The sequence below is a fragment of the Sceloporus occidentalis genome, unplaced genomic scaffold, assembly GCF_023333645.1.
Source record: "Sceloporus occidentalis isolate IW3139 unplaced genomic scaffold, rSceOcc1.0.p SCAF_5, whole genome shotgun sequence".
Classification (NCBI taxonomy): Eukaryota; Metazoa; Chordata; class Lepidosauria; order Squamata; family Phrynosomatidae; genus Sceloporus; species Sceloporus occidentalis.
The window spans coordinates 143,916,381-143,943,862 of NW_028316985.1; the positions used below are offsets into that span (position 1 = coordinate 143,916,381).

The window sequence follows — 27,482 nt, forward strand, 5'->3', positions numbered from 1 at the left end:
TCCCGCTAGTGAGACATAAAAGTTAAATCTTACTCAGCAAACTATAAAATTAACTATTACTAAGTACACAAACCCAAAGGTCAGGCACAGATGGTTAACCAGTCATGCTATGATTAATCAATTATCCTACATTTGTTACTTGTTTGTCTCTGTCTATAAATAGTTTTGAAACTGTGCCAATAGTGTGGCAGTTTTTCTTTAGTACTACTTGGTGCTAAACTGTTCGCCTCAGCTGAATAAATCTGTGTTTTGCTTTGGACCAATTTGATCTCTTCTGACTTTTCCTTGAGGGCTCCCCTTCTAACGAAACCCAGTCTCTAACAGCATCATTTGTTTCTGTGAAAGTAACTGCCTTCCAAATGTGCTGAACCATTTTAAAAAAATGTTTTACACAGGAAAACCTGCAAAATTAAGAAATCGCATGTGTATAGAACAGCAAGCTCTAGGAAATAACAATATTGAAGGTAAAAACAACTGATCGGTGATGGACTGATTCAGCCCTTAAAAGCCCTGCAGATAAAATAAAATAATTTTCATCCCACTTGGACATATAGATGAAGTACATAAAAATGAACAGGCGTGCTCCCAATTATACCTGACTACCCTCTCATAAATAAACTCAAGATGCCTCTTAACAACAAAGTCACTGTAGAGGCAATGGAATGTTTTTCCCCTAAAATTATTTATCCTTGTGGTTAATTTTGTAACTGGCATGCCTTAAGATCTAACCAGTAATTTATGAAAACAGTTTGCTTGTCAAACAGTAAAATAAAATAGCTGCCTGCATTTTAGTTCTGCAACAATGCAGCTAGATTATTATTGCAATAAAAATAACTGGGCACCTCCAGAATATTACTTGTATTCAACAACAAGTCAAGATGGAAAGGTATACTAGTATATAAGATTGTTATTCCTACTGTTGCCAATGGATCCCAGAGTTATTTTATGCCAGACAAACTTTGCACTACAGTAGAAGATGCAAAAGAACTAGCTGCACAGTTTGCTTTGCTGCACTTGGGTAAGTTCTTAAAACATTTTTTAATTAACATGAGTTTGATTCTTGATTTACATTATTTTTGCATTAATTCAAATAAAGCAAATAAGTCTCCATTAGTGACCGCCTAGAGCAGGGGTAGGCAACCTGCGGCCCGCGGGCCGGATGCGGCCCGGCGAGGCCTTGGGACCGGCCCCAGCCCGGTCCTGCCACTGATTGCCGCCGGGGCCTTTGGCATCTCGCGCAAGGGGCATGGTGGGGCAATTGTCTATAGAAGCCTCAGAAACATGCATTTATCTTAACATTTTTTTAAAAATCAGCAATTTTTTTCATGTGTCCTCCATTTTTTATTTAAAAAGTGCCCTCCACTTGAAAATTTTGTCCTATATTTGTCCCGGTTTATTTATTTATTTAATTTTTTGGGTAAAATTATTTAATTATTTATTTTTTGGCTTCGGCCCCCCAGTTGTCTGAGGGACAGCAACCCGGCCCCCGGCTCAGAAGGGTTGCCTACCCCTGGCCTAGAGCAGTAGTTCCGAAACTTTGGTCCTCCAGATGTTTTGGACTTCAGCACCCAGAATTTCTGACTGTTGGTCAAGTTGGCTGGGCCTTTTTGGAGCTGAAGTTCAAACCACATGGAGGGCCAAAGATTGGGAACCACTTCCCTAGAGTTTAGTTAGCAAAATATACAGTATAAGAATGTGTACTGCAGAGCCACTTCTCAGGGGCTGAGCATACAGGTCAAGATTGCACAGTCAGCCTGTGCTCTTCTGGCCCTAATGCTCACCCAGGTTGGTCCCCTGGTCGATGTAGGGGCAGTTGAGTGTTGGGTTTATACATATTTAGTTACATACTTTAGTAGCTATAGTACAGCCATCTCATTTTTGTCCTTCATCATTACTAAAAGTATCTCGAGTTTAATTCCTAGTTAAGTGTCATGCAAAACAACAACGCATACAGTTCCTTCAACTTAAACTGGTATTCTCCCTAGTTAAGGTTTTTTAATCAAAATTCTTTCCCCCGAATCCTGGGGTAGTTTTCAAAATCCAATTATTGATAATGCCCGTCCTTGAGATATAACAAACATCAATAGGAAAAAAAAAGAAACCAGAAGGTGAAGTCTTCTAAGGTGGTTTATCACTTGAGCCTTGAAACCTAAATTAACAAAAGGAAAAGTATAGTAACCTCTTCTTTTAAATATCAAGTAGCTCCCTTTTCAAATTTCACACTTTACCCCAAAAATCTAGAACTTTTTCCCAGTCCTCCTTCATTCTTTTCTTGCTAAAGTTTTTAACGTTGCAAGAGAGTATGTCAAGTACTCTATAATCATTTACTTTTAACATCCAGTTTTCCCATGTGGGGATATTGTTTGATTTCCACAGTTTGGCAATCTCTACTCTAGCCGCAGTTATCATGTATAACACCAACCCTCCAGTGGTTTTTCTCATCATCTGGTTTAAGTATTGTAGTCATATTCAAAAGGTAAAGTTTTGGGTCCAAAGAAAATTTGATCTCTAATATATTTTGTATTGAATTATCAACTTCTTTCCAAAAATTCTGAATAGCTTTACATTTCCACCATATATGTATCAGATTGCCTTTTTCAAAATTACATCTCCAACATTGACCAAACTTTAGGTTGTACATTTTCTTAATCCTCCAGGGTGTATAATACCACCTATTCATTATTTTTAGTACATTTTCTTTAGGTTCCTGAGCTATTGTAAAATCTTGTGTTTTCTTCCAAGCATTCTGCCATTCATTTAGATTAATTGTCTTTCCTAAGTCTTGCGCCCATTTGGGCATGTACTCTTTAATTGTTTCCTGTTCCAATTTACGACTTATTAATAATTTATAGAATTTAGATATTTTTTTCTTATCGGGCTGCCAAAACAGTTCATCCAATTCATTACGTTTATCTCCTATTCCTATTGTCTTGATATCTTCTGAAAACTTATTTCTAATCTGATAATAGTTAAACCAATTTAATTCAAACCCCTCTTTCTTCAACTCCTCTCTGGATTTTAGTAACATCATTCCTTGTTGATTTCTCTTTAAGCAGTCTTGATAAGAAAGCCACCTGTTCTTATCTTTTTTTAACCACCTGCCAAAAAAGGCTTCTTGAGTTGAAGTCCAAGTAGGGATTTTAAAGTAAAATAGTTTTTTCAGTTTTACCCAGGATTGCAATAGAGTTTTTCTAATGGGGTGGTTGTTAAAATCCTTGTTTTTTTCTAACTGGTTATAACTTAAATACGCATGCCACCCATATCTGAGTTGTACACTTTCCATACTTAATATTTCTTTGTTATACAACTTCACCCAATTTTGGAGCCACATTAAACAGCACGCCCAAAAGTATACTTGCAAATCAGGAAGTGCAAAATCTTTCTTTTGCATCTTTCAATATAGAACTTTTAATTCTAGGTTTTGCACCTTTCCATAGGAATTTGTTCATCTCTTTTTCCCATTCTTTAAACTGGTCAGGCCTTATTGCAATAGGTAAGTTCAAGAATAAAAACAACAATTTCGGAAGAATGGTCATTTTTATGACCGCAATTCTTCCCAAAAGAGAGAGATTTAATCTATTCCATCTATACATACTTTCTTTAATTTCTTTCCACTTTTTACTATAATTGTTTTTATATAGTTTTAAATTATCTTTAGATTTTTCTAAAGTAGCCCTTGAGACTGCATCCCATAGCACAGATTTTTTAGTAGGAATAAAGGATTAAGCACTAAGATGTTTTTCATGTTTTCTCCCTAGTGGAATGAGCTTCAGGAATGAGTCTCAGAAGCAGGAAATATTGAGTGTATGCCTGTGTTTCCTAGCTATTTACCCCAGATCAGAGGTTTTACCTGCCTCAGAAGACCCCTTGATTCTCTTATGTAAGAAGCAAAATAATATTCTTGGCATATAGTTTGGCCGGTGAGGGAGAGAACAGGCTGGCCCAGTGTCATCAGGGGCTAGCCTGAAGATAGAGGCTCCTCCCTCCATAACTGTCATCTTTTGGCCGGTGAGGGAGAGAACAGGCTGGTTCAGCATCATCAGAGGCTAGTCTGAAGGAAGGAGACTCCTCCCTCCATAACTGCCATCCAATGGCCTGAGAGGGAGATCATCAGGCAGGTCCAGCTTCATCAGGACTAGTCTTGAAGAAGGAAGAGCCTTCCCTCCAATCCATCTGCCTTGGTCCAGGCCTCAGAGGGAGAGAAGAACCACTGGACCTCATCCCCTTTCCCTCCATCATTCCCTTCTCCTTTTGTTTCGTGTCTTTTAGATTGTAAGCTTGAGGGCAGGGAAATGTCTGATTAAAAATATTATTGTAAGCCGCCCTGAGAGCCATTAGGGCTGAAGGGCGGGATATAAATACCTAAATAAATAAATCTATCTCTACTGAACAGCATAACTGAAGTTCCTAGTTATAAAACCTGATTTTCCATTTCCAGGCATGGAATTGTAGCCACACTATCTTTTCTCTCAGTATCATGAAATAAGATTTTACAGTTGGCCCTCTTTATCCATGGGTTTTTTATCCACAGATTCAAGCATCCACGGCTTGAAAATAAAGGTTCCAAAAAAGTATAAATTCCAATAGCAAACCTTGATTTTCCTTATAAGGGACACCAGATCTCAGTAGTAGATCTATAATTTCTTTAGTTCTTTCCTAGACAGACGTACAGGCATGTACAGGTCACATACAGACTAATTTGAGTTCTTGGATAAACTGTTCTTTATTTTGTAACTTTTTTTGACTAGCTACTCCAGGATTTTGGTTTGAGTCTTTGAGCTTGCAGACTAGAACTAACTGAAGTTCCTGGATGTGAGTATTTAACCTCAGCCTCCAAACCAAATGCATTAGTCATGTGATGTGTCTCATTATTTATTTATTCAATTTAGATTTTATGCTAGCAAGCCCTCAATCATGATAAGGGGAGGGGGCAGGAATTGGGCCAGGATACAGATTCCAAACAAATGAGAAACAGCAAGAAGACAAATACATTTACTGCCTCAAAGGACTGGAAAGAAAACTACATTTAGTGGACATTTCCCCAATGTGCTGACTTTTCCAGTCTCCAGAGATGGAGATGGGAGATGCCAGCCATGACTCACCTGCCTGACTACGTGGAATACCACACGTACGGAGCGATTGGGGTGGTGGTTGATATTCTGTCCACCCAGACAATGTACCACATATAGCCCAGAGACACCCAGGGAAATGACGCCGAACACATTCAAAGCATTGAAGAAGGAAATCACTCCCGGACTCCATGGATGGGATTGCAGGAAGAACAGAACAAAACCTGTTCCACAGAGGCTCATACACATGGAAATCAAGACCCAAAACACAGCAAAGAAAGCCATGTTTCGGCTGTAGGGATGCCAGAGGCCTACTGCCTAAGCCTTCTGGATCCTTGTGGCTCATACAGCCCACCTAATATGACCTCAGGGCTATGCAAATCTGCCATTGTTGCTCAGCCCCATGGGTCTCCAATCCCATGGCTCCAAGGAGAGCCTATTGTTATTTTTATTTATTTATTATATTTATGCCCTGGCTTTTCTCCTGGGCTGGTCAGAAGCTTCAAAGGACTGTAAGACAGCACTTTGGACATGCTCAGGAGTTCCCATGATTTAAAGATATATAACCTCATTAGTCTGTAAAATCAGTTTGACACCATTTTAACTGCCCTGGCTCAGTGCTATGAAATCCTGGGAATTCTAGTTTTGTGAGACATTTTTCTCTGCCATTATATGCCCTATCACCCCCCCCCCCCCAGTATAAAAACATAGTAATACTAAAAAGAGATTAAACCAGACAGATATTAAAACAATAGTATAAAATCACAGTTAAAATTCGTGGTAGATTTCTAAAAAAAAAAAAAAATGCATAGTGGGGACCAGATAGGATGGGGAAAGGGATGGAGAAAAGGGGAGAGAAGTGGAAGGGGAAGCAGGAAAATAGACGTGGACCTAGTCTGGAAAGGCCTGCCGGAAGAGATCTGTCTTAATAGCCTTCTTAAAGGTTTCCAGGGTGGTAATGACGTGGCCCTATGTCCTTGCTGCCATTGAATTTATGTTGTCCTCAACAGCAGCATGGCCACGCTGCCATTGGGGACAATATGAACTTGAGTATCTGCTGTTTTTGGTAGGCCAGACAGTACCAGACAGAGAAACAGGGGCCTGGTTTGCTGGACTTGCCGTTACATGGATGGTCTCCAGGTGTGTTAAATTGTGGCCATTTTTGTAGCTGAGGAGAGTTTCCTCTTGCATTGTCTGGATACTGGAATACAGTCTTCTCATCAGGATTATGGGTCTGTGCTTTCCATTGCATTTTTCAGGACATGCTATGATGAGGCACTTTGTTGTGTGCCTTCAAGTCATTCTTGACTTACAGCAACCCTAAGGCAAACCTATAATGGAATTTGCTTGGCAGGATTTGTTTAGAGGAGGTTTGAACATAGTTGAACAACCTAGCACATGGACTGCTTTTCTGTGATCTGAACCACCTCCCCACTTGCTCACTCCCTGGTAAGTGGCAGCAATAGGAACCTTTTCCAAGACTTGACAGGTGCCAGGTGATGGAAGGATGCAGAACTGTGCACGTGGAACCTCACACCTATGTAGAGTCTTAGCTGTTGTTTTCTTTTTATTTGCTAGTGGGGGTTATTTTCATTTGCTACTGATTTTGCCTTGGTTTTATTGTATGTTGTTTTTGTCATTGGTACTTGCTTATATTTTCTGTTTTTAATGTATTGTGCACCAGCATAGAGATCTTTGTTATTTGGCAGTGTAAAAGTGTAATCAATCAAACAACCAATTTAGCAGTATTAGGTTCTTTGGGCTCTTTCTAGGAATGGTGTGATATAAATGTTTTAAATATATCCACAATATAGCTAAGAGAAGGTAATTGCTAGCTCCTTCCCCACTCCACAAAGAAATGCCTGTGGAAGAAAAACATTTAACTCAAAATGTAGATTCCATTTGGATTTTTCTCTCAACATAGCAGAAGTTTTGTGCAAGCATTATATGGAGAGAAAAATTATACATAACAAGATTCTTTGGCTCTCTAAAATCATTGTGAACGGTAGCAGCAATTCTGCGGCATTAACAAGAATGCCTCAGGATTTCTGTGCTAGGGGTAGTGACTGCCTTCCTCACATGACTGAGTGCACCAACCATTATCAGATAAAGATCTTGATATGTTGATGCTGTAGTGCATTTGGCAACAGACCAAAACTTGCTGAGGTAGCCCAGGCTTGACTGATTTGATGAAAGCATTTTATTCACATGGAGTTTAATTTTACTGTTCACAAGGTTGTATTCTTTGATCAAATCGGAGATGTTTGAGGATGCAAAAGACTTCAAATGTCATCACTTTAGTTCACAGTGCACTTTGTTTCTATCTTTTCTTGCTTTCATAGTTACCTCTGTGTGTAGAATTTTTCCTCCTTTTGTTCTTCAAGAAAAGCTAGTATTCTAGGTAAACACAACAGATAAAATTTTGCTCTCTTTCTAAATGCTAGCACTGTAGGGATTCTTCTGGGTAGCCTTTCCCAATTGGACACCTTCCATATCTTTTGGATCACAATCTCCCATCACCCCCAACTCTCATGGCCATGCTGCTTGGGGATTGCAGGAATAATTCAATACAATGGGGGAGGACAGCAGCTTGGGGAAAGCTATTATTGGGCTTCTGTAAAGAGGAAGTAGCATGTGTGTGGGGTCTCCGTGGAGAAGGTCCTGGTCAAAGTTGATGTTAACCTCCTTAAATAATAACCTGAAACAGCAGATGAGGAAGCATTATTGGATGTATACTTGTCCCCAAACACCATGTATTGTTCATGGGAGCATTTTTGCCTTGTTTACCCCTTGCCCATTTTAGATCCTGGAGAGGCCTCTTTTTAAAAAAAAAAACCACAGAAAGTGATCAGAAGTCATTTCCTGCTTACTTTCTGTTTTAATAAAATGCTTCTTCTGGGTGTAAATTGGTGTAGTGGGGGCAAAAAATGTCCCCCATCTCCTCTAGATATTTGGGGAAAATGACTATTTTTAACCCTGGAGGAACTTGGAGGCCACAAAAATGGTTCTGGGGGCCTATTCTGCCCATCCCTGATTCACAGCATTCTCAGTTAAAACCAGCATCCTGAAATAAGCTCCAAAGCAAACTGGCAGCTGATATAGATCACACTTCAGCTAATACAGTTAATGTATTAAAGTATTGAGCACTTCTGGCAACCCATAGGCAACCTGGAACTATGAGTGTGTGGGTTGGTGGACGAAGAACCGAGTGGAATATCCTTGCAGGGAAATTATTTTTGTGGACTTACTACATTTTTCTTGCAAGCTACAGTTTTTGCAGATTATACTAAATAAACATAGCAGATCCTACATTTATATGGCACAAATCTTAAAGATGAAGTACATAAACAACAATCAGATATATTTTCACCACTTTCTGGACGTTGGATATAAAGAAAGCTCAGCCCTAGTTATTAATGTTTAATTTGCATGCTATAAAACAAACAAATAAAACTTTGATAACTTAATCTCCTTTGCCAACGAGATGATTGAAAATGTCTTGACTTAGAATTTGGATGAAATAATATAATATAATATATTGTCTGACTTTAAAGCTTTTGCCTCCCTTGTCTCGCACAGCTGAATCCATCTGGTGTGGCAAAAGGGGAGAGAAAAAGAAAGTGAAAACCCTTCCATGGACTGACCGGAACTGATTCCGTTTTATACCACATGTGTTAAATGCTTTAGCATGTTCTCTTGCAGAAAGGGCTATAGTGTATATTATGAAATAATAATAATAATAATAATAACAACAACCTCTATGTTACCTAATCTATGATGGAGGTTAAGACCTAAGCAAAAGTATAATATTATTATTATGCTTTTGCTTAGGTCTTAACCTCCATCATAGATGAGGTAACATAGACATGCTGGGGTGGGTCTGCAAAGAAATAAGAAATTTCACCTTTTGGGGTTTTAGGTATGGATAAATGTACGCATTTATAATTTGAATTCTGCAAAGGAGTGATGCCTTTATTGGCAGCCAAAATGCACAAAACATATAATGCAAACCTTCAAAGCTCCACTATCTTCTTCATCAGTCTAAAGATGTTTAAAAATCTTTGTTGTGGTGTTGGAGTCACAGGCCTACATTTTGTATAGACATTGTTTCTGCTGCTGTTGGTTTGGAGGGATTTCAGTGCAGGCGGTAGAAATCTCAAAACTTTAAGTTCCTCAGTCCTTACTTCCCTCTTCTTTGGGATTCCTCTGTTGCAGCTAAATCCAGTGGAGCTTCAAAAGCTTGCATGATGTGTTTTGTGTATTTTGGCTGGCCAGCAAAGGTATCACTCCTTTGTGGACTTTGGATTTTGTTTTATTTTGCTATATGGCCAGCATGGCTAACCCTGAATATGTATCCCACATTTCTAATTGTACACATATAAATGTTTCCTCACTGATCAACCCTGTTGTCTAGGAGGTTTGTTTTGAAGGGTAACAAGATAAAACTTATCTAGGCTGCAGTTGTGCAGGCAATTTCCACTTAGTTAACTAAAAATGTTCATCATAATACAGATGTTGAATTCTATTCTATTTTACAGTGATAGTGATGTTCCAAAACTAAAATTTGTTTTTCTTTAAAGATCATTTTATGCACACTGTACAGTCTTCTCTTGTTATGCACTTAGCACTATATTTTTAGTTTGCTTCTCTGGAGTATGATTTTTATATGCATTTTAACTGTTATTTAAGAGTCCCCATATGCTTAAAAAAGGCATCTGAATATATGTACTTCTCTCTCCCTCCCTCTCTCTCTTTCTCTCTTAAATAAAGCTGCATCATAACCAGAGTGTTCCATCAATACATAAGAACGAGAGGGAAGCTGTGGCTGGAACAATATGTAAAAATACTGCTCGTAAAATTTTTCCTTTATTAACTGTCATCATCCCCAGAATATATGTTCAAATAAACGTTGTGTAATAACTAAATTTGAGATTAATAGGCCCCTTAAGAAATGGTGAAGTCATTCAGGATAGTCAGTGAAAAATAGGCTGTAAGAGTGTAACATGCGCATATTGTCCTGCTTACATGCTCTCTCTGGTGTCATTCCCATTTATCAATGTCGGCAAGCTCTGTTCTCATTAAAACACTCGTGCACAAAAGCAACTTAATTTTCTTAAGAGGAAAGGACACCTGATTCAATTTAGCACCCACAACCAATAACTTGAATACATATTCTTTTCCAGTTTGATGTCAAATGAATAGTTATGAGTAGGAACTGAGAAAAAATACATTGTTTTTTTTTTAAAGAGAAAAGAACATAGTTTGCAGTCTCAGGTGCATGCATGAATGTGCTTTTCTGCAAAACTAGAGCATCCAGTTCATAGTAAGAGCAGTTAAGACTTAAGATGCAGTTAATTCTAACACTGGTTGGCTGAAAAAACACCCATAAAAAACAAAAGCCATTATTGGGGTCTTTTAGGCAAACTCCTTGACTCATTCACAGTAGGCTAGTTTTAAGACAAAATTAGATATTATACTAAATGCAGAAGTGATGCCCAAAATGTCAACTATGTATTTAGCTGTGACTCTTCTTCTCCCTGATATTTGTTAGACCTGGAGTTAGGCAAAGCACAGCCACTGGGTTTCATTTGCCTCCCCAAATCTTTTTTTGGGATCCCTTGAGTTCATTGCATAATTTCCCCAAGTTCTTGCAACAACAAAATATGAAACATGCTCCCAAATGGGACAGCAGTTTTGCAGAAAACACATTCCTCCAATTGCAGTTGCAAGTAGATATCTAGTTGCAATTTTCTGCTGATTTCCCACAATTCAGGGTTAGTTCAGGTACTGAAGCACCCACACCAGATACCTCACCTCAATCCTCTGTCGTCTTCATCTGTGCCCCCACCTTTTTCTCAAACTGTGAACTAGAGACTGTAAAAGCTATTACTTTATCCTATGCCTCCTAGAATCCCCCCCACTAGGATGCACAGAGGCCACACTAGGTGGGAGATTCTAGGAACTATAGCCTAAAATAACTTCCCAAAGCTTTAAGTATTCACCCATCTCCTAGTGCAACATATTAACTATGTGCTTCCCCTTCACACCCTTGTCTTCTGCTTGCGAAAATGTTGCACATTTTAGCGTTCGAACATATGTAAGGTTTGGGGACATGCTGTGGGGTAGCACCCTGGAAAACTACAAAGTTCCTGCCATAGCTCTTTCTCCTCATGTTGATGTGTGCTCCAGATGTTGCTGTTGGGGGTTCTAATCCCAGTTCTATTCCCCCCCCCACCAAAGATGTGTTAGACTCATAGAATCAGAGTTGGAAGAGACCACAAAGGCCATCCAGTCTACACCCCTGCCATGCAGAACACACAATCAAAGCACCCCTAACAGATGGCTATCCAACCTCTATTTAAAAACCTCCAATGAAGGAGATTCCACCACACTGTGGAGGGAGTGTGTTCCACTGTCAAACAGCTCTTTCTGTCAGGACATTCTTCCTCAAAATGACACCCGTTTAAATATTTAAACAGATCTATCATATCACCTCTTAACCTTCTCTTCTCCAGGCTAAACACATCCAGCTCCCCAATTCTCTCCTCACAGGGCATGGTTTCCAAGACCCTTCACCATTTTTGTCACCCTCCTCTGGACACGTTCCAGTTTCTCAACATCCTTTCTGAACTGTGGTGCCCAGAACTGGACACAGTATTCCAGGTGATTCCTGACCAAAGCAGAATAGAGTGGCACTATTACTTCCCTTGATCTAGACACTATGCTTCTGTTGATGCAGCCTAAAATCGCATTAGTTTTTTTAGCTGCCACATCACACTGTTGACTCATGTTCAACTTATGATCTACTAGGATTCCAGATCCCTTTCACATGTACTGTTGTCAAACCAGGTGTCCCCCATCATATACTTACGTATTTCATTTTTTTCCTGCCTAAGTGTAGTAGCTTTCATTTCTCCCTGTTGAAATTCATTTTGTTAGTTTTGGCCCAGCTTTCTCATCTGTTCAGGCCATTTTGAATTTCATCCTCTCCTCTAGGGTATTAACTACTCCTCCTAATTTGGTGTTGTAGCTATCAAGGCTTCCAAAGGTTAGCTTCAGAGACCACGGTGTCATCTTTGAAAGCAGGGAATCTTCTGCTTGCCATTATATGTTGGTTTTTCATACTGTCTCAAGACAGTGCTTTTCCTAGTAACCATGCTGTCAGAATATGTTATTTTCCAGCAGCTCATTCCTCTTGTAAAATGCTGTCCATATGAACACTTGTAAAAACTGTCCATTTGATTACTGTTCATATGGAATCTTTGGTATGAAATTGTGGTTGAAGCTCTTCTGGGATCACGTGCATGTGGGGTGAACTGAATGGTGAAATAGCACTATACCTGTACCTGTACCATACCTGTAGCTAGTAAAAGCACTGTTAGTAGGCTGCTTCTCACTAGGCTGCCAGGTGAGTTTGAAGATTTGTTTGCAGTGAACCCTGGAGATGATAGCTGCAGGTGTCAGTTGGTCTTTTTGTACCCAATATGTCACAAATGTCTCTGGCCATAGAAATGCTGTAAAGTATGCTTGCACACACTGAAAGGCATATGATATTATCATGGCACTGATGGTACTGGCATTCCATTTCTGTATCTTAAGGGGTTGTTCCTCTCTGGGAATTGGATCAACATTCTGATAGCAGGCCACCACACTGACCTCTAGAAACCCTAGGAGACTGCATGGTCCAATTGCTACCAGATTTTTTAGCTATGCTGCAAAATATCCCAGAGTTTCTAATGAGAAAGCTGATGCATGGAAACCCAGATGTTCAGAAGAAATGGCCAAAGGGACACAAGCAGCCCTCTCCTACTGTGCTGTGGGGTGTACATAGAATCGTGACTATGTAACTTCTGCACAGATCCATGTAATGCTGACAAGGCTGGACCACAGCATTAGTCTGGCCATCTATTCCAGTCATATTTATTTGATACAAATTGATAAACATGTACTCATTATAGCAACATACCAAACTTCCTGTTGGTGGTTGCTGCCTGCTGATTCTCCTATCATGCTTAACAGTGCAATCCCTTTGCATGTCTACTAAGCAGTAAGTCCCACTGATTTCAGTGAGGCTTCCTTAGTAGTAGCTGGTACTTTCTATGATAGAGTTAATGAATTTGTTCTGGTTTTTATTCTGTGCTTGAAAGGAGCTATCCACAGCTTCTACCACACCACAGAATTAATGTAGTTTGACACCTCTTTAACTGCCACAGCTCCATCCTGTAGAATGCTGAAACTTGTAGTTTGTTGTGGCACCAGAGCTGTCTGACAGAGAAGGCTAAATATCTCACAAAACTACAATTCCCAGAATTCCATATCATTGAACCATGGCAGCTAAAGTGACATCAAATTGCATTAATTCTGCAGTGTAGATGTAGCCAAGGATGCCAAACCTATTTGGAGAAAGAGGTTCAGTCCCATGAATAGCTCCTTTAAATATTGTACTAAAACCCAGAGCAGATTTATCACCCCACTGAGACGGAAGCCCCCAGCCACCTTGGGCTTGTTCCTATACAGTTTACTTATAGACTAGTGCAAATTCATAAGTAAATTTTATTTGCTGCTAATGACTGACCCTGTTATGCTAGGGTCCATCTTAAATCTTGATAGAAATTGTACAAAAACCTGAAAGATTTGTTTCTCTCAGCTGAAGTTCCTATCTCTTAGAAAATTTGAGTTATAGATAGAAAAAACTATGTTGCTAAGTGCAATGTGTATCTGTGTGCATAACAGTTTACCAGTAATGAACCTGGGGCAAAATTAATTCCAGCAACATTTATAAGCACTCATTTAAAAAATAAAATAGGACTACATCCAGTGTAATTGATATTCAGTCAGAAATAAGCATTCAGCCCTCATATTGACCACCCCAGAATTGATAATGTTGGCTTCTAAATACCTCAGGGCTTTTAAGAAAAGCATTGAATGTTTGTGTAAGAGATTTCTTGCCAAAGTGGTTGGAGGATGGGGAGTGACGGAACTGGGTACAACAGCTTTCATTTTAAATGACTGGCTAAGGGTCTGTCGGGTTCAAATCCAGACCTTTTCCCAACCTGACCTGCAGAAGGAGTGTAGGGGGACTGACCTACTGATTCGAGCCACTGTAATAAGCAGCTGCAGTAAAGGTGGGAGGAAGAAAAAATGGTTTCTCTGGTCATGCCTGGCTCGTTGTCTGTTCCTCCCAAGTGACCACTGCTTTCATGCCCATACTGTAATGATGAGAAAATCTGTGAATATTATAGGGTCAAGCAATATATGGATTACTTAGGGTGAAAGAAAGAACTTTAAACGCTTAATATATCAGCAAATGGCTAAAATGATTTCCCCTTGGTTGGAGTGAGACAAAAGGAGAGAAAAATCCTTTTAAAAAGCGGGGGGGGGGGGGGGTTAAGTGAACATCTGGGGGATTATTTCACACTAGACAGTCATAGCACCACAATTTCACTTTAACTGGCAAGGCTGCATCCTATGGAATCTGAGATGCGTAGTTTGGTGAGCAAAATTGTTCTCTGTTTCTAAATTCTAAATTGTTGTTGTCAGCTGCCCTTGTAGATTGAGGCCCATGGCCTCCCTAATTGAATCTAGCCATCTGGCTTGTGGTCTTTCTTTCTACTGTCTTCTACCTTTCCTAGCATTATTGTCTTTTCTAATGAGTCATGATGTTGCCAAAGTTTAACAACCTTTGTTTAATCATCTTGACTTCAAGGTAGAGTTAAGGCTTCATCTGTTCAAGGACCTGTTTGTTTGCCTCTTTGGCTGTCTACGGTATTCTTAGCTCTCTTATCCAGCATCACATCTCAAATGAGTTGACTTTCTTTTTATCCATTTTCTTCACTGTCCAACTCTCATATGATGATGTGCAATACAGTGGATTGGACAAATCTAACTGCAGTGGTTAGTTGTATATCTTTACTGTTTAGGATCTAGTCTAGTTCTTTCATTGCTGTATTTCCCATTCCTAGACGTCTTCTTACTTTTTGACTGAAGACTCTTTTCTGATCAATGTTTGATTCAAGTACAGGAAATCTTTAACTGTTTTGATTTCTTGATTGTTTAGGTTGAACTTATGTAGGTCCTCCATGGTCATCGTTTTTGTTCTCTTCCTGTTCAGCAACCAGTCTGACTTTAGAATTTTAAATACCCCTGCATAAACTGCAAATCCCAGAATCCTATAGTATGGAGCCATAGTAGCTCTAGTGGAATTGTAGTGCTGTAACGGTGTAGTGCAAAATGGTCCTGAGAAAAGTGGTGGGTAGGAGATGACAGATCTTCCTCAGGTGCAAGTAGCAGAATGTTGCGAACAGTACCAACCAAGAAAAACTGCTCAGCAAAGTGCTTTTACTCATTTACTGACAACTCCAAGGGAAAGTCTTGTACCTCTCTGCACAAAGGGAAGTAGTATGTACTTCTTTGGTGTTATTAGAATAGTTTCATTCCTCCCCCCTAAGATCTTTGCTGGTTTAGCTGTAGATATAGATGTAGCTGAATCCTATGAAGGAAAGAGTTGACATTCAGAGACAGGCAAAGGCCTCCACCTCCTCCCCTTCAGTGAAGTTAAGACTTGAATCCTAAAGGTCAGCACTCCTACTCATCTCCAGTCACTGTTATATAAACACCTTGGCAAGCATGCAGGGGTAGCTGTGTTGTCCATTTAGTAAATTTGAACAAAAATCCTTCAAACAGTGATACCTTTATTGGCCAACCGAAATGCTCAATATACTTGTTGCAGGCTTTCGAAAGCTCCACTGGCTTCTTTATCAGGCAGGATGTTACATACCAAACAGGAGAAAAATTAGAGATATTAGTAAGATGCCTGCATTTTGTTGTTTCTTTCTTTAGTTGAGATGGTATGGGGAGAATATCTTTCAGTTCTTTTATTGAATGGCATGGAAGGGAAGCCCTGAACAGGTATCAACTATAACTAACTCAGCACTAGGCCCGAAGGCCTCTCTATAAAATGGAACTTTGGAATAAGTGCTTTGTGTATTCTGAACATCACAGAGTCAGCAGTCAAATGGCAGAATTAACACCTCTGTTCAGAGCATGCAGAACCACCAAGAGGACACTTCAGAGTCCACTCTAGATTCCATCAGGTCAACGCCATACGCAACAGTTGATGTGTGTGTTTTATTTATTAAATCATATATCCCACTGATAACCTTTCTAAAAATTGCACTACATTTATATTAAGAAAAAACAGCAGAGAAGCATTAAATGCTCAAACGCATAGGACTGTTTTCATATGGCACCCACTATATTAATGTGTCTGGAGAAGCAGTAACCCAAGATGTTTCATTACCTGAAATAGAGTCTTAAGTTCCCCACACAAGGCCAATTATTGCTGTGCCATTCAGACACAAATCCTTGCCTTAATCTGTTGTCATAAAGAATATCACAACAAAGCAGTTCTCCTTACTTTGCTGCATGGCAGGGCTGCCCTACTGTGGTATTTGATTTTGCAAGAGAGAGCTGTTACCCACCTAACCTCTGAAAGTAGGGTGTACCTGGAATAAGTCCTTATACAGGAGAAGACAGTCCTTCAGATGTCCTACCTTTTAAGACTCTATATATCAAAACCACACTACTTGATATATAATGATATACACTACTTGAATATATAATGCCCATAGAGTTGTATCAGTCTCAAGGTTTAAAATTATGCTTTGAGATTCTAAGTGAATTCCTACTTGTTAGAGAAAGTGGGTTTCTGTTTCAGCAGTGACTGCTGACAAGAAAAGTCCTTTGGACTGGTGCCTCCTTATGTTCAAAAGCAGAATGCTTATGGGGTAGAGGTGTTAAAATCCGTTGCTTTAGTTTTACAACTGTCAACTATGATGTTTTATTTAGCCATTTCTATTCAGAAGCTCCCTCCGCAACATGAAGTACCATATGCCATTGTCCTTGCTATCTCGCAAAGCTAGCAAGCAGAGGCTAAGCCTCTACTTGCTTGTGCGTTTGGGCCACAAAGAAGCTGTGGTCCAGTGCTATCTTTTATTGATAGGGCCAGCCGTATGCCATTGTCCTTGCTATCTCGCAAAGCTAGCAAGCAGAGGCTAAGCCTCTACTTGCTTGTGCGTTTGGGCCACAAAGAAGCTGTGGTCCAGTGCTATCTTTTATTGATAGGGCCAGCCGAGGATGACTCTAATGAAATTATCAAAGCTTTGAATTAATTATGAACTTGAATAAGAAAACTAAGCTCTCTGGAGCCAAGCATCTCATTAGGCATTCATTTTCATTGCACTCTCTTTATGGAGCAGAAGGCAGGTTCTGCTGCAGCTTAGCCTGTGTTTTGGATTTGGTTCAAACTTGCCAAGCTCTTTTCGAACATCCTTGCTCTATGGCTAGAAGATGTCCATGGTAATTAATTTGATTTTGCCTCGGCTCTTCATGTACATGGCAGGTTCTTTCCCCCATCACCACCCCATGTTCTCCCTTTTCTCTACTCATGGCTCTATATCATCGGAATAGTTGTCATACAACAGTTTCTTCTTCTTTCGTAGGAAAGGGGAAGACTTTACAAGATTTAAATATTGTTTGTTTCGTGGAATTTGATTGCTCATTCTTTATACTTGTTCCCACCAATATTTCTTGGATATATAGGTAAGCAAAACACGTCCTGCAAAACCAGTTCAAAATTATTTATTTTTAATCACTTGTTGGATTTGTTTTGTTCTCTAAATGTGTCTGATTCAGAATTAATGTTTTTCTGTGTTTATATTGTACACAGTGTAAAGCCTATTTCAAAGTATATTATTTGAACAGAACTTGGGTATTAGGTGGTTTAGTTCAGCTAAATTTGTGCAAAAGTTAAGAGGGAGCTGTTACATTCAGTTGATTATTGCCCCTTTAAATTAACCATTGATTGCAAGAATTACAGTGTAGCCTAAGTATCTTTACTGTGAAGTCCTATTGAGCTTACTACCAAGTACGTGTGTCTGTGAATTCAAATTTGATCTGCTTGTTCTTTTTCTATAGAACTGGTATCAGTTTAATTTTTCTTTCTTTTTTAGAGCTTTCTTGTTTTAAATATTTGGAATCTGAAAGATGTCTCATTATAGGCTACTTGAAATATTTTTAAGCAGTGTTGGTGGTCATCTAGAAGACTGCATGAAAAAACAAGAGTCCCCCCCCCCCCCATAAAACATCAAGAATGCTATTAATGTATCTTGTTTTTTCTTTTATATTTCTAGGCAGCTGCTATATTTAACTCTGCATTTGGAAGTTTTTTGGTAAGTGATACGCTTTCTTCCTTGCCTACTGATTTCATGCCATTGTTATTTAATATCTTGATATTTAATATTATTGATTTAAAGGCGAACCTGGCAAGTCCTTTTTATGCATCTTGCTATTCACTTAAATACCCAAGCCAATATTTCTTTTCACTGTCTCTTCCTCTGCAGCAAATTAGTGCATGAATAATCTCTGATCAATATGATTTAATGATGTTTAAGTACATGTTAATAGTCTCCATAATGAGGAGACAATCCATTATTATTCAGATGTTTTGGAAGATAGTGTCAATATATTGATTTTCTAATGAGACTTATCACACAATCATTATTTTGTATCAAGGGGCCATGGATTCTGAAAGGAAAACACGGCCTAGATGATGAGAGGCAATGCTAATTCACTCAGTGACGAGTCACACAATTAGCATATTTCTCTGCTGGAGAAAAAGCTTGCTCCCTGTCCCCAGAGAGAACTATTGGAGGGAGGAAAAGTCAGCATACAGGCGAAGCCTCTGAAAGTGCAATTTCTGTGTGTATGTCTAGGGTTGCACTTCTAAGTACAGTACTCTTTTTTATTTTCAATATTTTAAAACTGTTGTAATTCTTTATTGTTTTAAGTTGATTTTATTGTAAATCGCCCAGAGATCTTTGGGTAAAGGGCAGTTTATAAATATTTAAGCAAAGAAACAATACTGTGTAAAATCTACAGAAGAAAGGAGGGCTTAGTAGTTCCTTTCCTCTTTTTTTATATTTTAAGCCAATTAAACAGGCAGACTAATCCTGAATGTCGTGCGTTAGCAAATGCATGCAATAAGACGATACAGAAATTTTATACACTTGTTAATAATTTCCAATATGCATATACAAAAACACTGCAAGGAATGTGGGATAAGATGGATATATGGAAACAGGCTTGAACAGGCTTGAATGTTTAGGTGTGCTTTTCATATTAATAACCTCAGTTCATAATGTTTGGGCTTTTTAAAAACTGGTTTCATGGGGGGGGGGGCACTTGACTGACAAACAGACATGCGGTACTAAGTCTCCATTAATCAACTCCAGAGATGCATTTTGAACTGGATTAAGCTGTTGAAGAACGTTTCATACCAGAGAACTGTTACCTTACCCTACACTCAAACTGGTGTCCTCTAGGTGTTTTTAATTTCAATTTAATTCCCATCAGCCTCACCAGCATGACCAGTGATCAGGAATTCTGGAAGCTATTTCTGGTATTGCCATAAGACTAGTTCATGATACAGTTTAGCTATCTTGGTGCCAAAAGCTTAGGGATGACTAACTACCCATTCTTATACCCCTTGAGTAGTCTGCTCTAAATTAAACACACTGCAAATCCTTTTGATATTTATATGATAATGCCAGCTTACTTGAATCTTTTCAAAGCCTCCTAGTGCTCTAAAACAGAAGAATTCTGAAAACCATGGGTATGCCAGTTGCAACTCAAACTATTATTGATGGGAGCGACAATGATGTTTGGATGAAAAAGATGGGGTGTTCTTTATTTGTCTACCCTGGAACTCCTTAGGTGATCATGTGCCATTTATTCTCTCTTAACATCCTACAAGTTCTCATAAGGATAAAATGTTATATTGATAAAGCCCAAAAGGAAAAATGAGCTAATAATGAAATAAACAAACAGTCACACAGAGATCATAGCATAGATAAGAGGGGGTAAATGGAGTATTGTATATACTCGACTATAAGTCGACCTCATGTAGAAGTCAAGAGCAGGTTTTTGGGGCCAGAATTATGAATTTTGGTATGAGCTGTGGATAAGTCAAGGCATGTAATAAAAGATCTAAAGGATGAAACAAAGGAAAACAATGTCAAAGAACATACAAAATTCCAGCAGGCATAATTGTGCTCACACTAAAGGCTGGATGGATGAGAGAGTAGAGGGGGTCAGTGCTTCCAAGACAGATTACACTCTTGCCTTTCACTAGGAGATGGTTTCTTTTAAAATAAATGTTAAAGTACAGTACTAACATTGACCCTGGGGATAACTCAGCCCAGGTTTTTTAAATCAACTTTTGGCTAAAATGTATAGACTTATACATGAGTATATACAGTATTTCTTTGCTGTGCACCTGTTTGGATACTTTATTCTTGCCATGTCATCTTATTTCTTTAATATATACTAAATTATGAGTATAGACAACACTGAATGCATGGGTACATCAAGTTAATAACCATTGTCTAGAAGAGTGCATATACAACATTTCCACTGTTGGCTAAAGAAAGGTTTGTATTTCCCATGTAAACACACAACTTTATTTTTTCATAGCCCATAATTGAGCATAGCCTACTGGATTTTCACTCAGCCCTGTGCCTTTCTACTTAGTTGATCATCTGGAAAGAGTAGCACGCCCCATGCCATTCAAGAGAAACCCATGGCAAACTATCACTTCCACATGATTGCAGCTGTGTGCTTAGCCACCATAGCAGTATCTGGCTGCATGGTTCAGTCTTAATCCTTCTTTAAGTCTTGCTCTGTAGCAATGAGAAGTCATGCAGTCTTCATAATCGACATGGAGGTCAAAAGACACAAACCAGAAGGCTGTATTGTTGAGCACATAACTCTATTCATACTGGAAATGGGGACACGCTTGGACTGTGACCCTTGCACTTGGGGGAGAAAAAGGGGACAGAGGAAGAGACATTGGTTGCATGAGGAAAGGTAAGAGAGAAGTTAGGTAATCTGGCACACCAAAGTGAATGACTGTTCCCTTAAACAGCCCTTTGAAACCTCTGATGCTACATCTCTTGTCACCCCTCCCTTCCCATTTGTAAGATTCAACAAAACTGCAAAAGAGTTCATGGACCACACATGTGAAAAAAAGACAAATTCATTTCAGAACAGATTTTGTTTATGTTGAAGATCTCATTGATCTCACTATGTTTCAGATTTTCAGAATTTGAATTTGGATGTGGATTCTCTAAATGTTTGTATTGTCCGATAACTTTCAGAGATTTTTTTAAGCTTGTTTGTTCATTAAGTCACAACACACTCACAAAAACTGCCTATATATGGTTTTTTTCTGGAAGTATCAGTTTCCTACATATACTTAACAGTGCTGGTGTGCCTTATTATGTTCATTGTTTATGTTCCATTGTAGCTAGGCCAACAAAGCCTAATTTTCTAACAGGTATTCCATTAGTTCACTGGCATGTGTTGGATGATCTTCCATGTATGGTTGGTGTCAGTACCCATCAACATGGTTTGTGGTCTGAGATGATTGTAGTTGGAGTCCAAACAACATCTGGAATATCCATAATTGTATGACTTCTAGAGACATTGTTCTAAATATTTTTGAAAATCTAGGTTTAATGACATGAAAGCCTAAAACTGAGAAAAGAGTGATATAGGGCCTCTCCAGACAGGCCTTTTAGCACGTACCGAGTATGTGCTAGGGATGCCTCGGAGCATCCTTTACAGATGCTCCCTAACCCTAGCATGTACGCCGTACGGCAAAATGGCAGCACCCTGTAGAGATGGGTGCCGCCATTTTGATGTGACGGCTGCGCCTCATCCAAACAGTGCAGCGCGGCCGTGACATGCTCGCACCGCTACAGGGAGCTTCTTCCTGGGGAGTGCCTCGTTCCAGCAGCCACAAAATGGCTGTGGGAACGAAGCCGGGGGGGGGGGGGGGAAGAGGCTGAGTGGCCCCTTTTTCTCCCGGCAGTGGCTCCTTGGCCTGGCATGAAGCCCCAAGGATACCCCTTTCCAGGCAGGGGGGAAGCGGCATTTTGCTGCTTCCTTGAGGCCTGGAAAAGTGGCGGATCGGAGCTTCTGGGGCTGCTGCTGTGGCTGCTCAGGCCCCGATCCAGCAGGGAAAGGGGTGGTCTGCATACTGCCATATTTAACTGGTGAAATATAGGTATTTTTCAAGCAAATTACTGTGGTTGTGTGGGAGTCCTGGGACTATGAATGTGGGTTAACCTAGATATGAATTCTCCTGGTATTCAAATATATTGGCATTTGATAGATCGCACTCTCAGGGAAGGATTGGATGTATGGATTTAAAATGGAAAATAAAGAGGTGGCCAGAAGCCAACTGTCTTTTCCGCGTAGCCGCACCGCAGCAACCAAATTGCACGACATGACTACATGAGAAAAAAGGACTGCTAAAAAGCGGTTCCTTTTTATGCCACCACAAACAGCTGGCAGCGGTGCAAGCACGTCGCTGCTGCTGCGCGGCTCCATCTAGAAGCCACGCAGCAGTGATGTCATCGCTACGCGCGACGTCTGTTCAGCGCCGCACAGCAAGGAAGCCCTCATAATATGTGAGGGGCGTCTAGAAGCGCCACCCCCACACGTGATGCGGGTGTCCTTTTTGGCCCATCTGTATCGGACCTAAAACCTCAAACCAGTCTTAGCTTGGAAATGAATTCCTGTAGATCTGCTGGCAGAAATATGTGCATATTTATAACTAGTATAATAACATCATAGGTCTAATTAAAACATAGCATTTTAAATAACTAATTGTTACAGAAAAGTTTTTTTCCTGTAGCTAGCCTGGTAATAACTAATGATAGATGAATTCAATTTACATAAATTTCAGACCAAGAGAATATTTTAGAATTATACCACAGAGAATTGCTCTAAGTTAAGAAGTTAATATAATTATCTCCTCCCCTCATTTAAAAGTTGGGGTTAGAATAATTGTGGAACATAAGTGATTTGAGTTTTTCCCCATGACAGTGACTTAATAAAATATGATAGCATTTTAGTAATTCAAAGCGCTTGGTTCTCTGCAATAATGGTGGCTGTATAATACGAGTTCTATGCATATTTGTTTGAGAATAAGTCAACACAGTGGGACTTCTTTCTAAGTAAACATCTGTAGGTTCAGTCTGAATAGCACACAGTTATATGTGTACTGGTAATATCCAAACGAGATGCTGATAATACTTTATGTGCTGGTCTATCTTTTAAAGACAGTTGAGAAACTTCAACTGGTTCAGAATTAAAGTGCCAGAATGCTGTTGGCCATGCGGTGGTTTGATAGGTTATCTTGAGTGTCTTGGGAAGAGTTTATCTGAAGGTTTGCCAACATTCAAACAGACCTGCCTGAGCCCTGCTTTCTTGTTCACTGCCAAAATAGAGCTTGTTGGCAGTCACCATGAACAGAGCCTTTTTAGGGGATGTCCCACACTTTCATAGTTCTCTCCCTGACAACATCTTTTGCCTCCATAAATTATGATATTTATTTCATGTAACATTTTATTATTTTTATTCTTGATTTTGTCTGGTGATGTTTTTGTTATATACTTTATTGTAGATTAACTTGTGAGGTTTAGCCTTAAACGGCAGTATAGAAAGAATATCCTCATCATCCTCATCACTATTATCCTATCATAAAGGTTAAGAGCCTATAGAAAAATTACAAGTCAGCTGGGAAAATGTGACACATGGTTTTATTTCTACACTGGCTTTCATTGAGAAAGCTTCTGTCCTCTAAGCTACTTGCTTTTTTGATGGCCCCCAAACACTCCATACTTCCTCTACTGGCCCTTTTACTCACCTGCATGCTGTTTTGGTTCATCTCTGGCTACCAGCTATTGCTTAAATAAGACTGCTTCATGTTGTTGAGAGTTCACCTTCCAAAGGCAACTGAATGATCTTCTTTAACACGAGCAAGAGTCAGGACATTTTTCTGCCTCGGGGGCTAGATTCCCCTGTCCCAGACCTTTCTGATGGACTGGATTACTTCAGAGGAGAAGTCTGCATAGTCAGGCCCTTTCTTTGTGTCATCTACCCGCCCCACCCACCCGTTTCCACTGTCTCTGTGCAGAGAGATGCACAGAGCTCTGTTTTTGTCCCTTTGTATACCTCCTGCTGAACCATTGAATGGGAAAGAGTATGTGTGAAGGAACTCCCTCCTGACCCGCCCACCTTTTCAGCCTTCCATGCTGAAAGTACCACTCTTGTCTCTAGTCACTGATGAGAGATAGCTGTGCTGTAGCACTTCTTCACAGTGAATGATTCCTAAATTTGAAAACCTCCAGGCTTTGGCATGCTAGTGGATAAATCTGCCTTTTTTTTTTTTTTTGCAAAGAAAGAAAAATAGAAAGAAAAGACTGTAGCATTACCAGTGTGATCTACAACAGGCTAGGTATTTTCAGCTGGGCCAAGTCTTCTATTAGGCAAGTTTTTATTTATTTTATTTCATTTAATTTCTGTTCTGTCTTTTCCCCAAAAAGGGGCCCAAGGTGGCTCACAGGTAAAATCATTTAGAATCATAGAATCATAGAGTTGGAAGAGACTCCAAGGGCCATCCAGTCCCACCTCTTGCCATGCAGGAATTCTCAATCAAAGCATAACCGACAGATGGCCATTCAGCCTCTGTTTAAAGACCTCCAAGGAAGGAGACTTCACCATTCTCTGAGGGAATGTGTTCCACTGGCAAACAGCTCTTATTGTCAGGAAGGTCTTCCTAATGTTGCGCTGGAATCTCTTTTCCTGTAGCTTGTATCCATTGTTCTGGGTCCTGTTCTCTACAGCAGCAGAAAACAAGTTTGCTCCCTCCTCAATATGACATCCCTTCAAATACTGAAACAGGGCTATCATATCACCTCTTAACCATCTCTTTTCCAGGCTAAATATCCCCAGCTCTCTATCAGCTTGCTGATATGACATGGTTTCCAGACCCTTCACCATTTTAGTCTCCCTCCTTCAGACATACTCCAGTTTCTCAACAGAACTGGACATAGTATTCCAGGTGGGGCCTGACGAAAGCAGAATATAGCAGCGTCTCAATTATCCAACGTGGCAGCTGCTTGCAGCATGGCTGTAGGCATTCCCATGCCCCCAGACATGCCCCCAAACATGGCGGCCGCGATGGGCAAGGAGAGAACGGTGAGTGAAGCCTCACCCCAAAACACAGCCCCAAGTATGGTGGCGGCAGCAGTGAGCAGGACAAGTACCTCCAGGTTTGCAATTCATAGTGATATCAAGGCTTTTCTTGGACAATCCGGATTATCCAACATTTTTGGCTATCTGACTATCAGATAATCGAGACTCTACTGTACTTTCCTCGATCTAGACACTATACGTCTATTGACCTTTTTAGCTGCTGCATCACACTGTTGACTCATGTTCAATTTGTGGTCTACTTGGACTCCTAGATCCCTTTCACACATAGTTTTGTTAAGCCAGGTGTCCCCCATCCTATATCTATGCATTTCATTTCTCTGCCTTAACTTTACATTTCTCCATTGAATTTCATTTTGTTGGCTTTGGCCCAGCTTTCTAGTCTATTCAGGTCATTTTGAATGTTGATCCTGTCCTCTGGGGTATTAGCTACTCCTCCTAATTTGGTGTCATCTGCAAATTTGATAAGTATGCCCCCAATTCTGTCATCCAAGTCATTGATAAGGATGTTGAATAGCACTGGGCCCAGGACAGAACCCTGTGGGATTCCACTGGTCACTTCTCTCCAGGATGAAAAGGAGCCATTGTTAAGCAATTTAAAAACTTCACAATAAAATTTTTAAAACAGTTAAAATCATCTAGATAAAAACTATAAAATTACATAAAACATACAAAAGTTTAAAACATAACTAAAGCACACACCCTCTATAAAAACTTCCATGTCACATTTATATATTAAACCCTGCTTGAATAAAAATGTCTTTGCCAGCCAGCAAAAGGAAAGTGGGAGGGGTGTCAACCTAGCTTCCTGTGGAAGGGCACCCCAGAGGGTGGGAGCAGCCACTGAGAAGGCTCTCTCATGCCCTCCCCAAGCGATCTTGTGATGGTGGTGGGACTGAGAGAAAGCCTTCTTCTGAAGATCCTAGGACCCTTGCAGGTTTGGATAGGGAGATGCAGTCTTTCAGCTGGTCTGGACTTAAGTTGTATAGCCATAGGTCATAACCAGAACATAACCATAACCTTTATAGGTCAGAACCAGAACTTTGAGTTGTGTCTGGAAATGAGCAGGTTGCCAGTGGAGCTGTTCCCTACAAATGGCCCTGGTCAGCATTCTGGTCACCATATTTTGAACCTGGTGAAGTTTCTAAACAGTTTCCAAAAGCAGCCCTGCATAAAATGTATTATAGTAGTACAAACTGGATGTAATGAAGGCATGTGTCAGCATTACCAAATCTGACATCTCAAGGATCTAGCACAGCTGGCACACTAGTGTTAATTGTGCAAATGCTCTCTTGGCCACTGCTGAGATCTGAACATCCAGGCTCAGAGTTGAATCCAGGAGAACACCAAAGCAGTGAGCCTGAGATTTCAGAGGGAGTATAACCCCATCCAGCACAGGCAAAACCCCTATTGCCTGATCTACTTTACAACTGACCAGGAGCACTTCTTTGTCTGGATTAAGTATCTTCCAAGAAGATTTGAATCAGGTGTTGTTGATTTTGAAGGAAGCCATATATTTGAGAAGTGCAAAGTTGGCTGCATTTCAGCCTCTAGGCTAGATCCTGACATTATTTTGTATTTTAGTTTTCTTGTAATATACATAAAATTAGTCCCTTACTCCAAATGCCCTGTTAATACAAATATATAGAATTCTATTTGTCCTGTTTTAGTGGGCATAGTGCTTTATGCAGCCTGACAGGACTTGTATAAATGAATTAGGTGCAGTGTCCATTTTTCTTGCAAATTTGTGACATAGATTTAATTATGGGAATGACCAACAACTTACAAATCTAATTTTCATAGGCTGAGCCAACTTCTTTATTTTTTAATAATGATGGATTTTTTTAAAACAAAGATTTCATTATAATTTAAAGAAATTCCATGGTGTGTAACTAACCAATTGGATAATTTTTTATTTTATTATGTTATGCCAAATGCTGTTCTTGCTTTTTTCTGTTAATTGTTCTACATTGTAAAAATGCCATATATAAACCTAAGGGGGAGGGAAACTGCTTCCTTGTTCTTGCATTTTCTTTTCCAATTTGTAATGTCATACACTTTTAGAAAAGAAAAGGAGAGATGTATGGAAGATACAGTACTAGCAAAGCATGTTTTCCACCTGCTTCACTTTATTAGTTGCTTAAAAGGAAATAGTTGTATAATAATGTGAAATTCAATAGAGAACGCACAATAGGAAAACACAAATACACCATAAACTGGTAAAGTTGCTATAACCTCAGGCATACAAAGAAGGTCCCATCACAGTTCCAAAGGCTAGGTGTTGCTACTGCT

General features: G+C 39.7%; 1 protein-coding gene across 1 annotated transcript in view; it reads left to right on the plus strand.

Moving 5' to 3' along the window:
* Positions 1-27,482, plus strand: part of SLC10A7 (solute carrier family 10 member 7) — a 182,072-nt gene that overhangs the window by 47,632 nt on the left and 106,958 nt on the right. The window contains exon 5 of the mRNA XM_089525724.1: positions 18,260-18,298. Within this exon, the coding sequence (XP_089381850.1) occupies positions 18,260-18,298 (39 nt within the window). The remainder of the gene's footprint in view (positions 1-18,259; positions 18,299-27,482) is intronic.